Genomic DNA, 14392 nt, shown 5'->3' on the forward strand with positions numbered 1-14392 from the left:
CAAACTCGCACTTTTTAAAAGTGCGAGAAAGTGCGAGTTTGTACTGTTGCTAAAACAGACTACCTATTACATTTGGCCCCAAATGTGTGTTGGTTTGTAAAGCTTTTTTTTTTTTTATTAAATAAAATAAGTGCCATGCCTGAGACATGAAGAGCCGTACTCAATTTGAGCCGAGCCGCGATACTTTTTCGCGGTGCGGACTTTTTGTCTACTTCGCCTGTTTTGTAGGCGGAAAAATATCGCGCGCGTGCCCGCTTTACCCCGTATTCAATTTGAAAGTACGCGAAACCGGGACCCGGCGAACTTGAACAGGAGGAAAGTTCTGTCAGATTTGGGGAAATCAGCCTGACACCCCCAAAAGATGCTCTGACATGGGGGTTCCCTATGGTACCCCCCGATTTGGCTTGCTGAAGGTATTTGGTGTTTTTAAACAGGCTCAATAGCTGCTAAACAGCGTTTTTGTATAAGTGGTGCAGAATAGTATTCAGGAATATTTTTTCCAGAAAATAACTTATCCCAGCAAATTTGGGGTACATGAAAATGGGGGTCAGCATATTTAAAAGTTCCTAAAGTGAAGTTGAAAAAATCATGAAAATCCACCTGGAGCAAGCACCTGCAATCAAGAAAACACCTGGGGCATACTTGGGGACCCTCCCATAGTCAAGTTCGCTAGTTTTTAACTTTGTACCCCAACTTTTTTTTCACCCCCTTTTTCAAAGTCATTTATTGGGGTGTCCTTGTTTTTTTTTGACAGTTTACCTTTGGGGGACTGTCTGAAGGCTGCAGGGGGGTTCCCATAATGTTGCACCCCAAAACCCCAATTCTGCACTTTTTTTCGCCTTCTATTCATAGGCGAAACGTTTTAGCCTATTACATTGCATTGACTTTCCGCCTAGGCGGAAAGTGTTTCAAATTGAATACGGGGTAAAAGCAAAACAGGCGAAAATTACCTCATCGGCGAAAAAGTATCGCGGATCCGGACTTTTCGCCTCATATTGAATACAGAGTAAAAGCAAAACAGGCGAAAATGACGTTATCAGCGAAAAAGTATCGCAGATCCGGACTTTTCGCCTCAAATTGAATACGGGCCGCAGTGTTCAAACGATTCTAGAGGTCTAAAAGCTGTGAAAATGTAGCCCACAGCACAAGGGAGACAACGTATAACAGGGATATTTCCTGCTGAGTGCAGGAAAAGTGCAGGACAGTGTGTCATACACCTTCATCCAACTGGGGTATTATTGTGAGATGAGATATATGTAAAGGAGATTTATGGAGTGGACCTCCTTTCTCGCTTAGTGAGTGTACCTCGAGTCTCTTTTCCAACACAAACTGATCTGATTATTACAATACATAGTGTGTATTATCATCTTCCCAGTTCATCTTCCAGTTGGGAACTTCTCTCTTAAGGAGAGATATATCAAACCTTGGAGAGACATAGGGGTCTATTCATGCAGAACAGGGGTGGGGAACCTTTTTTCTGCCGAGGGCCATTTTGATATATATAACATTATTTGCGGGCCCAGGCCAGGCCACGCCCCCTCCTTGTGACATCACATAAGGGCGGGGTCACAATCGCCGGTGATTACAGCAATGCCCGGGGCATCCTGAGGATACTCCGGGGAGCTGTAAGGGCAGCGGTGTGACTGTCTGAAGCGTCCTAAGGATGTCCCAGGCAGCACTGCTGCATAGATTCTGGCTGCAGGTTGCCATTCTAGGCACCCTGCTAGCAAGATGAGGCTAACAGACAAAAGCTCTGAGGGCCAGACCAAATGATTCCAGGGGCCTTATAAGGCCCCCGGGCCTGAGGTTCCCCATCCCTGATTTAGAACATGAAGTGGCTACTGATGCGATATATAGTAGTGTTTAGTAGCCATTCATGTACACTTACCTGTCAGACGTCTTCATGCGCTAGACGGCCTCTCCGTGATCATGGAAACAGTGAGAATACAGACATATTGGGAGCCTGATATGTCTGTATTCTCACTGCGCATGCGCCAGCATCCGATAGCAGCAGGTCAGGTCAGACCTGCTGCAAAGGACGCTGGGCAAAATGGGGCGGAGTCAGCGCTTGGTGTCGGGCAGAGAGCAGGGAATTATGCAACAACTCTGCTCTGTACGGCTTGCAGTACAGACTATGCCATCATCAGATGGAGAATCTGTACGCAGCAGAAGAACGGAAAGCTGAGCTCTCCGTTCCTCTATGAATCGCACTCATCATACAAAAGTATGGTGGTGCGATTCATACACAAAGCAGGGGTGCCGCTGGAGAAGGAAACCCCCTGCATGGATTTCCAAAAGCAGTGAAAAGCCCTGTTTTCAGCTAAACAGGACTTTTCACTGCTCTATGAATAGACCCCATAAAGTGGAGAAGTTGCCCATAGCAACCAAACAGCTTCTTACTATCATTTATCTAGCACAGTCCATAAAATGACTGTTAGAAGTTGACTGGTTGCTCTTTCAATGGTTTGATCTTCCCCTTAGTCTGTAAGTTCTCACAAGCAGCTCCCTCTTCCCTCTCTTTCTCTCCCAGCACTATCCCTCTCCCCAGTGCGCTCCCATTCATGGTCGTTGTCAACGAACTTTTCTGTCTGCCCAAACCAGGACACAAGGTCATTGAGTGACACTTGCTGCCAGGTTTCGGCCCCTTTTGAGAGCTCACCATTTTTCACGTTTACACTGTGTCGGTTTTGGCCAGCAATAACTTTGTACATTTTTACTCTAGCCCAGGGATGGGGAATCTTAGGCCCGAGGGTTGTATAAGGCCCATGGAATCATTTGGTCTGGCCCTCTGAGCTTTTCACTGCTAGCCTCATCTGGCTAGCAGTTTGCCTAGAATGGCACCCTGCAGCCAGAATGTATGCAGCAGTGTCACCTGCAGCATCCTTAGTCACACCGCTGCCCTTACAGCTCCTCAGGATGCTCCAGGCATTGCTGGCCCGCACTGTGTGATGTCACATGGAGGGGGCGTGGCCTGCACCAGGCCTGCGAATAATGTTATAGAAATCAAAATGGCCCTCAGCAGAAAAAAGGTTCCCCACCTCTTCTCTAGCCAATTAAATGTAACTATTTGGGGGGGAAGATAGGAAGAGCTTTAATTTAGTATTAAAAGTATAAATACCTTTTCAATTTCCTGGCATTACACAGGGGAAAGAAAATGTAAGCTGTACAATTTTTCTGTGGATCTCCTCTTTGCTTTCACTACATTAAATTCATACTAATAATAAACCTCTTTATATCTTTGGTACTTCTAACATTTACAGGGCTAACTGATGTGTGCACATTCTTATAGGGGTCAACCAAAACAATTACAGATTGACACTTCTTAATTATAAAAATACATGTATACCTATGCTATGTGAGAGTGAGATTTATTAATGTATATTAAGTTATTAATGGATAAATTTACCACTTGGGGCGAGGCCCTAGCATATAACATTAGTATATAATATAAACTCTGGGCCCTCCATGTCGCCTACCGCCCCCACAAATCACCAGAAACCTGAGTGCAGGGCGCATCCTAAAAGAGCTCTACTCCCCAGGCTGCAGAGAGTTGTTCCAGGCACCTCACTAGACAAATACAGGTTCCTCCTAGGAAGCAATTGTGCTGTGCCTTTGGTCTTGTGCTTGGGTGCTGGTACTGCCACTGCACAGAGCGCAGAGCCAAGTGGGCAGCACTATTGCTGACCCACGGCTACTGTACCTAGCTAGCGGGGTGTCTGGAATAGCACCCTGCAGCCAGAATCACGGATGCAGTGCCACACAGAGCGTCTTTTGGTCCCTCCAGACATGCACACTGCAGCGTGTACAGCCTCCCGGAACATAGTGATGGTGTTCCGAATTCCTGTTGCTTTTGGTCTCACCTCTTAAGCATGACAACATACACTCTGGAGGTGTGGCCAGCACAAGGCGCAATAAAGCCCTGTTTCTCCGCTGGTTACAGCCCTGACTAGGCGTACTTTAATATAGCATTCTATGGATATTATTCGGAAGCAAGTAGAAATTTGAGAAGCCGCCGTGAAGTTTCACGTGAACCGAGTTCCTCTTTTACTTGTACGTTCCGCGGGATGCAATTCTGTATTGTATTTGGAAGTCTGCATATCTCTGAATTTATAATCTATGAATAGAAGTGGGAGGACGATTCATTCCACTGTGTGGTGTGATTGCGGTTGAATTGAAAACACTTAAGGCTAAATTCCATTGGATAAACATGCACGATTCTGAGGTGAAATGTGGAAGCGGGCCAATATGTCAGTGAACAGTTTTGAAAACTTTTGCATATCTCTAGAAGCCAGGCGACTGCTGCCCATGATAATGAATGAACATATGCAAGGAAATGAGGTTGTGTGTGAAGAAAAACTTCTATCCATATATTCTGCTGAACACTTATTGGAACGCTCCATTAAGCTCTGTTGTGTTGCAGGAGCTTCTACATATTTATAAACGCTGCAAGATGTTCTCTCGTTAGATCAGCTTGCAAGTCTAGGGGCCGTTTCATAAATTAGCATGTTAAAAAGGAACTAAAAGTGAAAATACGTGAAGGCCCTTCCTGACGTGATGTTTTTTTGGAGGAAGATGAAAAAGATTCCCCACTGGTACAGTGGAATGTAACATTGGCAGTACTCAAACTGAGGATAAGAATAATGACACAGGTTATATCTGGAATTTGTTTCCCTCAAACGTTTCGCCTGCCCTAAAACACTGCCCCATAAGTCAAATATCAATGAGCAGCACAGTCAATGAATGGGGCGAGTTAGGACGTCCTCTGAAACTGACAAAAGTTCTGAATAGCTGCCTCCCTCCCTCCTGCTCCCTCTAGTCTTATTCACTTGGAGTGAGACTTGACATAGAAGTGAAATATTGTGTCATAATTTAGCATGCTAAAACCGTGCACTGTACCATTTCAATTAGGCTCAGCAGAGACTCTTTATTGTCTTGCCAGGTAGAATACAGTTCGTCCTCAGTTGGGAACTTCTCACATCCCAGCTCCAGGGTTAGTTCAAAACAATTTGTGTGGAGATAACTGAAATCTGGCATTCCTAAAAGAGAGAATGTTATGACATGAAACCAGTGTTGACAGACAGACCATTTGTATTTATGAAATATGCATTAAAACCCGACTGAGCAATGGTTATACAGAACTTGGTGCCTACAAATCAGAATCCAGGTCTACTGCTCCTTGGGATATCCAGGTGGCGTAGCGTTTGGACCATTGATGAGTGGCACACGTTTACCCCTTCATTACCAGTCCCTATTTTAAGTCTTGGTGATGAATCGTTTTCACAAGAAATGGTTTTATTTTTGTATTTACACAAGAAAACTTTATCTAGTCTTTAATTTACTTATATTTCTTTAATTGTTTTGTTGTGTTCCTGCAAGTGCTGTGAACTGCAGGCATCACTATAAGCTAATTACAGACAAGACAGCTACATAATATTTTGAAGAATGTGAAAAGCCAATTGCAGCTCTAACACTAATACCCCAGACGTAAAGGGGTAGACTAGATAGGCCAAGTGCTATGTTTTAAAGTTACATTTATTCCAGTGCTAAATCTGAGCTTGTGTGTAAAATGCTATTATGATACGCACGGAAGGTAATGCGTGATAGAAGAGGGGATAAAAGCATATAAGGGACACTAGGCATGCCCCCGAGGAGTGGCAACACACCCTCATTGACACAGACCCCTTCACCACCAGCCTGAGGAAGCAGACAGAAGTTCTGTGAAACGCGTTGCTTGATAATATGTTATCTTATAAGTATATTGGTTTTTAATATATTTGATGTGTTTTTTATGGCCACTTATTACTTGCAAGTACCATTTTTACCATATGTACACATCTTAATTATCTAAAGAGAACATTACCATTGTTTGAAGAAATAAAATATATAATTTATATATATAATTTAAAAGTATCATCTATTCTTCGAACATTATTGTGAGCTCCTGTTAACTGGATTAGGGGGACACCGACGGACATCAGGGTCTACATAAATTAATGTCTAAAGCTCATATAAAGCACTGTAATAGATATCAAGATAAACCATCTGTGATACCATCGTAGGACCACGGTGACTATTAGGTCCAAGGCGATACACTCACTTGAATAGGGTGACTGTGACTCTTATCTTTGATTCGCAATTTATTTTTGCAGGTTCACACTATGGGGTAAATTTACTAAGCTGAGAGTTTGGGAGAATTTGCAAACTCTGGAGAGTTTAGGCATTTTTTGCCACTCTCAAATTTACTAATGTCAAACTTGGGAGCGAAATCTCCTTTGCTACGGGAAAATGCTGGAGAGTTAGGAAACTCTCTTCAATTCACCATCGGCAAAACTCGAGAACCTTTTCACTGGTGAAGATAGGATTCTGGAATTTACCAAGCAGAGAGTTTGTAAATTATGAGATGGGAAATCCCTCCTGTAAAAACTCGTGAAATAAATTCACCTGCCTGTGATCTGCGAGATTGTCAGAAATATACACAGATCACTGTGATCCATGTATGTTTCTGCCTGTAAATTGTGGAAAAAAGGTTAAAAGTAAAAAAAAAAAAGACATAGGGCACCCTCCTAAAGCTTAACCAGCCCCGGACTTGCCAACCAGTCCTGGTTCTTAAAATTACAGGGGAAATAAATGTGTAGGGTTCCACTGTAATTTAAGAACCAGCACCAGGCAGCAGGGAGAGAGGGCCTAATTCAGAGCCGGACGCTATTTGCGGACGCTTGTTCTGAAAAAGGGGCCGGATATTTAAATAGAGCACTCGCTCTTTGCGGTCTGTTGACGCCTCTATGTCTCAACGAGCGAACGAAACATGCGCTCGCTATTTTGTAAAGACGCCCCCTGGCCGCTCGCATCATACGTCATCTCCGCTATTTATTAGATTAATCGAGAACATCGAAAGGCATATGAACTGCTCGCTATTCTTGTGGTAGCATTTTCCTACCGCAATCATGCGAGCAGTTCAGACTAAAAGACAACCAAGTGACGTGGTCGATGACACTGCTTTGTTAATTATGCACTCCCATTAAACGCTCGTTTTGACCGTTTGGCTGCCTGGTGCTGGTTCTTAAATTGCGGTGGAACCCTACTCATTTTGTTCCCCGTAATTTTAAAAACCAGGACTGGCTGGCAAGTCCGGGGCTGGTTAAGCTTTAGGGTGGGGTCCTATGTAATTTTTTTTTTACTTTTATCCCGTTTTTATACAGGCTAGAACACAAGCAGCTTACACATATCTCATTGATATGTGCAGGCTGCTTGCTCAGGAGAGTTTTGCAGAGAGAAGACACTGCAATCTCGGGTGAGTCATCTCCTGCAAAACCTGCTACTTGGGGGAGAAATCTCATTCTGCTTCACCATCGGCCAGGGGCGTATCTACCCATTGGCCAGGATGGCACTCGCCAGGGGCGCCAACCAAAGGGGGGGGCGCCACCCGGCAGTGCCACCAGTAACCAAGGGGTGGACAAGTCCCCCTGGCCCCACAAGTGTAGGGTAGAATGCAGTGAGAACAATCTGCCCTACACAGTTTACAAACAGACAGCCGCCAGTGGCGGCTGTGTGTTTGTTATAGCAGCCAGCTAATGAGAGTCAGACAGACTCTCATTTGCTGCTGCGTCGTCCACGGAGGGAGCCGGCTGGAGCTCACTAATGAGCTCCATGTGCCAGCTCACCCCGCAGCATGTGATGGGAGAGACGTCATACGTCATGACATCTCTCCCATCCAGGACCAGGAGAAGAGCGGCCGGGACTCAGATCGGATAGCGACGGTCGCGTCAGGAGCGGGGATCAGGTAAGTTATATTTTTTTTTGTTCTTTGTGTGTGTTTGTGTGTGTAAGCCTGGCACTACAGGGGGGGCACTGAAATAGGGGGTGGCCGCTACTGGGGACACTTTATGGGGGGTTGCCCGCTACTGGGGGGCACTGTATAGGAGTGGCCACTACTGGGGGCAATTTATGGGGGTGGCCACTACTGGGAGCACTGTATAGGGGTGGCACCTACTGTGGGCAATTTAGGGGGTGGGTGGCCACTACTGGGGGCACTGTATAGGGGTGGACAATACTGGGGGTAATTTATGGGGGTGGCCACTACTGGGAGCACTGTATAGGGGTGGCCAATACTGGGGGTAATTTATGGGGGTGGCCACTACTGGGAGCACTGTATAGGGGTGGCCACTACTGTGGGCAATTTAGGGGGTGGGTGGCCACTACTGGGGGCACTGTATAGGGGTGGCCAATACTGGGGGCAATTTAGGGGGGTGGCCAATTCGGGGGGCACTGTATAGGGGGGGACTACTACTGGGGGCACTGTAGAGGGGGGACTACTACTGGGGGCACTGTATGGCGGGACTACTAATGGGGGCACTGTATAGGGGGGCTACTACTGGGGGCAACGCAGCGTAGGGGGGATTACTACTGGGGGATTACTATTGGGGGCACTGCATAGGGGGGGTGGGGGACGCCAGTCCATTGCATTGCCAGGGGCACTTGAATCACTAGATACACCCCTGCCATCGGCCATCTCACTCTCAGCTAAACTCACTTCTTTGTAAATTTGGGAGTCTCAGGAGCTTCAAATCACACGAGTTTCGGTGAAGCTAATCGAGTTGAAAAAAAAAGCGAACTCTCCCAGACTCGATTCTTAGTAAATTTACCCCTATATGTTGTTTTTTTCTTTTTATATAAGGGGAATATCAAGACTATTGTAGATCCTAAGAAAGCGCCGGAAACCAACTTATTCTTTGTCTACAGACCCCTTCATGACAGGTCATGTCCCCTGGTCCTCTCACTCCCAATATTGGGAAATATGTATACATAAGTTACCAAAAACTGTAATATTGTTAAAAAAAAAGTTAGGTAAGTGTAGTAGGTGTCTCAGTATTCTACCTTAAAGACCTTTGAATTAATTTCTATACGTTATAATGGTCTATGAGTGAGATTCATTATTGACCAGTGATCGCAAAATACACGATATAGCGCCTTTTTACGTGATGCAGGCAGTAAGGGACTCAATTAAAATTAAATATGACTGTGTCGCAGGACGCGTGGCAGCTAATTACTGCCGGCAGCATCTCCCCAACCAATCACCGCCGGCGACGTCTCCTCATCCAATCACTACCGGCTGTGCATTCCACCTGACTTCCGTGCTGTTTCAGGTGTACGGATTGTGCCTCCTTCTTACTTCCACCCCCTTTGGTGACATCTTGGTTGATGCTGTATCTGACAGCGGGTAAATGGTATTTATATTTATTAATGTTATTGTCATACAGGGGAATGTTCTCTGGTGCCCTGTTATAATACAGCTGCAGCACCCACTTGTGCCTGGTTATGATTATATGGGGAAACTGACTTGTGCTCTATTATAATAATAGTGGAGCAAACTATCATACAGATGGGGCAGGATCTAGGGTCCTGTTATTATAATATGAGGAAGCATTTCCTGGAATCCTGTTATTATAATACAGGTGGCACAGGCTGAGGTGTACTGTTGTTATTATATACGGAAGCATACCCTGGAATCCTGTTATTATAATACAGGTGGCACAGGCTGAGGTGTACTGTTGTTATTATATAAGGAAGCAGACCCTGGTATCCTGTTATAAAACTGATGGGGCAAGAGGTGGTGTATTGTTATTATTGCACAGCTACAGTATCACATGTTTAATATCTCCCCTCCTACCCCTGTTCCCTATGTCATTCTTAGTGCTCTCCTGTGTACTCTGCCCTCCCATCTCTGTGCCCCCTGTTCCTCTCTCCCATTTCTGTACCCCTTCTGCTTTCCTGTGCCCCCTCTTACCCTCTCCCCTTGTCTGTATCCTTCTGCTCTCCTGTGTACTCTGCCCTCCTGCCCCTGTTCCCTATGTCATTCACAGTGCAAAATATGCGCTATAGCACGTTTTTACACGCTAAAGGCAGTGAGACATAAAGGGACCTAGAAACTATGGAGTAGGACCCCAATTTTTTAAAGTGAGGGGTCCCTGGGACCCACATTTCTTTTTGCTCAGCGCAATCACTGATTGACCTCATACAACAATTATTATTTGTATTTTTGCACTTTTGCATTTGATATTTAAAGGCCAGCTTCCTTTAAACTTGCAAGTATTATTAAACAGCTAATCTTTTACTGGTTCAAAAGACTAAGAGCCGTATTCAATTGCCGGCGAAAAGCCGAGATCGGCGAAAAGTTCTCGCTGGTGATGTCATTTCGCCAGGTGAGAACTTTTCCCCGTATTCAATTGCAAAGAGTTTCCGTTCAGTTTGCGCCTTGTAACCAGCGGACAAGATTCGCCTCTGAAAGGAGGCGGAAAAAAGTGCAGAATTGGGGGTTTGGGGTGCAAAGTTGCGACAACACCCCTGCACAGGACCGGATTAAGGCTTGTGGGGGCCCCAGGGCAACTAAGTTGCGGGGTCCCTCTTCAACCAACACAGAGCCAAGCCCAGCCCAGCCGTGCCTCCAGTAGCAGTCCCCCCTCAACAGTAGTCCCCCCAGGAGTACCCCTAGTAGTAACCCCCCCTCTATGCTGTGTCCCCCAGTTGTAGTTCCAGCAGTGTGCAGTGCCCCCAGTAGTATCCCCGGCAGTGCCCCTAGTAGTACCCCCAGCAGTGCCCTTAGTAGCAGTCCGTTCCCTCCCCAGCAGCGCCCTTAGTAGTAGTCCGCTCCCTCCCCAGCAGTGCCCTTAGGAGTAGTCTGTTCCCTCCCCAGCAGTGCCCTTAGTAGTAGTCGCCCCCCGAGAACACCCCAAAAAAGTACTTTCGTTTTGGGGGTGAAAAAGTTCAAAGTTGGGGGACAAAATTACAACCTAGCGAAATACACTCCAGGGGGTCCCTCAAGTCTGCCCCAGGTGTTTTTTTGATTGCAGGTGCATGCTGAAGGTGCGTTTTTTAGATTTTATAAAAACGCACTTTAACGATCATGCTTGCACCCATTTTCATGTACCCCAAATTGCTGGGAATACTTCTTTTTGCCAAAAAAACCCAGCTAAATGCTATTCTTCACCACTTGTGCAAAGACGCTAAATAGCACCAAATGAGAACATTTAAGCATCCCAAATACCTTCAGCAGGGCTATTCGGGGGTATCCATAGTGATCCCCCATGTCAGTGCATCTTTTGGGGGGTGTTAGGCTGATTTTCCCAAATCTAACAGGACTTTTCGCCGATTTCAGTTTCGCCAGGACGCGTTCTCGTATCATTTGCAATTGAATAGGACGAATCGCAGTGAAGAGCGCGATACTTTTCCGCAGGCAAAACTAGTGATGAAAAGTCCGGGACATTTCGCCGGCAATTGAATACGGGTCCAAATCAGATAAACTATTCAAAATATAAGTTATTCATAGTGAATTATTCTGCAACTTTTGTGGTGAAGCTTTAAAAGAAATCCCTAAAAACATTTCTTAGGAGCAGGTCCAAAAAGTTTTAATCCAAATGATCCCTTAGATAATCTTTTAAATATTTCTCCATTCACTTGAACGCAATGCTTAAAATTACAGTCAAACAAGTCAGGATCAGGGTCACCAATTACCTGGCTGGAAGTAATTGGCGGTGGGGGTCCTGGCAGGCTATGGATGAGTAGCAAGGCCCCCTATAGGTGCTCACACTGTTCTCACTGAATGGTTTTATAAGTGAGTGTAGCCACACCTCTGCATTTGACCACACCCCATCCCTGGGTACGGCACCGGAGTGAGGAAAGACCACTGCCTCATTTCCTAGCTCGTGAACATGGAGCAAGGTATGCTGCCACTCCGACACCCCGCCGTCGCCGAGACGCTAGCACTGCACTAGGGATCGCGACGGGTGTCTGGGGGTTTTGGCTAGCAAAAGGCCTGTGGCCGGACGTCACGGGGGACATGCAGGTGATAACCCGCCTGCTGATAATACAGTTCATTTACTTCCCAGGACTGGGGGGTTCCTGGACGTTGTGGCATCCCAGGGGTTAATAGCACGCCAGGGGAGCGGACCATCCCTGTATGGCACAACCGGCCCCTCCCCCACTGCACTGCGTGCCTCTCCACAGCGGTTTGGCGGTTGCAGGCAGCTCTCCTCCCTCAGGCAGCCCCCCTGTGAGTCCTCCGGTGGCCATTTTAATGTGCACAAAACGCTAGTCTCACAGGGAGCTGCGGAGCCTGGGTCCCCCTACAAACCCCTCCTCCAAGCAGGTTGGTATATGTAGCACTATTCCTACTAGACACAAGGTCTAGCTAGTTGATGATAGTGCAGTATAGTGCAGGTTTTTCCTGGCATTGTATGTGTCTGTTGCTAGCGCTGTCTAACTGTTAAACTGATCTTTTCTCTGTCAGCCATTTTAGCTATCCCTGTACTTTCTCTCTCACTAGCCCTTGTGGTGACAGTGCTGCTGAGGGATCAAATTACTTCACAGGTCAGTGGTGAAAGCGGAGCCTAAGCTGAGCTGAGGAGTTTGACACATACATTCATTATGTCTGGCAGTGATTCTGCTTGCTCAGGCTGATATCCCCCTTACACAGTCCTGCAACAGGTGTTTGGCTGGACAAAAGGAGAGAGAGATTATTGTGGGAGGATTGTGTACCCTGTGTACCAGAAATGCAGGATTACCTGCTGGGCCCAGCTCTTCTCAAGAGCCGCCCTGGGCTTGTTTTGCACAAGCACTAACTACCCTGATGGGTCGGCTTGCTGCACCTCCAGTGGCCCCACAATTGGGGTACGCTCCGCAGGTTGCTATGCCATCTATGTCACAGGGGATTCCCCGACAGTTGGTTGTGGCTCATAATATGCCCTTACAACCTACTCCCTACCAGACAATACTCTCTCCAATACGGTGCAAAACCTGGCAGAGGTTTTACAGGGGGAGTCTTTCCAGCGCCCTGCTAGGAAGGAGGTACTGTCTTCCCAGTCCACGTATTATCAAGATGATGTGTTGACTGATAATGGGGAAATTGAGGAGTGCTACAAAGCCACGGTTGGTTGATCAACTGGAAGACGTCCTCACTGACGCCCTCACAGAGGATGCTACATCTTGGGGCATTGTTGGATTCTCAACAACAGAGGATTTTCTTGACCAGGGACAAGATAACCACGCTGCAGCAGCGGGTTCGCAGCTGCCTGCACAGTCGCCGGGTGTCGATTCACTCGGAAATGCAGTTACTGGGCTCCATGGTGTTGACCTTCGACATGGTGGAGTATGGCCAGTTCCATTCCCGGCCTCTACAGACACTGATCCTTTCCAGATGGGACGGATCGCCACGCCGGATATGAACCCAGACATTGATACTGTCTCCGGTAGTACGTCTGTCTCTGACTCCACACAAGTCACCTTACCAAGGGCCGCTCCTTTTGGATCCCGGAGTGGGTCCTTCTGACAACAGACGCCTGTCCCCGGGTTGGGGTGCAGAGACGGGTTCACACCTCTTCCAGGGAAGGTGGACAATAGAGGAGTCCATGCTTGCAAAAAAACATATTGGAACTCAGGGCAGTTCTAAGGGCTCTTCAGCAAGCAAGGCTCATACTTCACGGAAAACCTGTGCAAGTCCAGTCAGACAACGTCACCACACAGTGGCCTACATAAACTGCCAAGGAGGCACTCGAAGTCAGGCGGCACTAATGGAAGTGTCCCACATCATGACTTGGTCGGAGGAAAATGTCCCAGCCATATCGGCGGTGTTTATCCCGGGAGTCCTGAACTGGGAAGCGGACTTCCTAAGCCGTCACGATGTACACCCAGGGGAATGGTCACTTCACCAGGAAGTATTTCAGCTTCTGGTGAACAAGTGGGGACTTCCCGAAATAGATCTAATGGCATCTCGGCACAACCACAAGTTGCCGAGGTACGGCTCAAGAACAAGAGATGTGGGGGCTCTGCTGGTAGACTCTCTGTCAGTCAAATGGACCTTCCAGTGCCCGTACCTGTTTCCTCCATTCTCCCTTCTGTCTCAGGTGATTCGGAAGTTCAAGTAAGAAGGAGGTACGCTACTGCTGGTAGCTCCAGTGTGGCCCAGACGTCACTGGTACGCAGATCTTCGGAGTCTATCCATAGACACTCCAATGCTGTTGCCTCAATGTCCGGACCTGTTGTCCCAGGGTCCTTGCCTCTACCCAGACCTGAGCCGTCTGTCTTTGATGGCGTGGCTCTTGAGACTGCCCTCTTGAGTACCAGGGTTTTTTTTCTAGCTTGGTGGTGAACACCATGCTCAGAGCTCGCAAGCCTGCTTCTGTGAGAATTTATCACAGAGTGTGGCACACCTTCTTTGAATGAGAGGTTATAATCCTCAGAAATTTGGATTATCCAGGATTTAGGCATTCCTACAGGCGGGCTTAGATGACGTTCTTCGCCTTGCTTCTCTGAAGGTGCAGCTTTCTGCCCTGTCAGTACTGTTCACCGTAGGATTGCTACTCTTCCGAATGTACACACCTTTATGCAAGGTGTGCTTCGC

At 47.0% G+C, this 14392-nt stretch overlaps 1 protein-coding gene across 3 annotated transcripts in view; it reads right to left on the reverse strand.

Annotated features, from left to right (window-relative positions):
- Positions 1 to 14392, reverse strand: part of CPZ (carboxypeptidase Z) — a 150426-nt gene that overhangs the window by 12022 nt on the left and 124012 nt on the right. For all 3 annotated transcript variants that reach the window (XM_088461744.1, XM_088461746.1, XM_088461745.1), the window contains exon 9: positions 4897 to 5036. In XM_088461744.1, the coding sequence (XP_088317870.1) occupies positions 4897 to 5036 (140 nt within the window). The remainder of the gene's footprint in view (positions 1 to 4896; positions 5037 to 14392) is intronic.

This window comes from Taudactylus pleione, unplaced genomic scaffold (genome assembly GCF_031769625.1).
Source record: "Taudactylus pleione unplaced genomic scaffold, aTauple2 ptg001091l, whole genome shotgun sequence".
Lineage (NCBI taxonomy): Eukaryota > Metazoa > Chordata > Amphibia > Anura > Myobatrachidae > Taudactylus > Taudactylus pleione.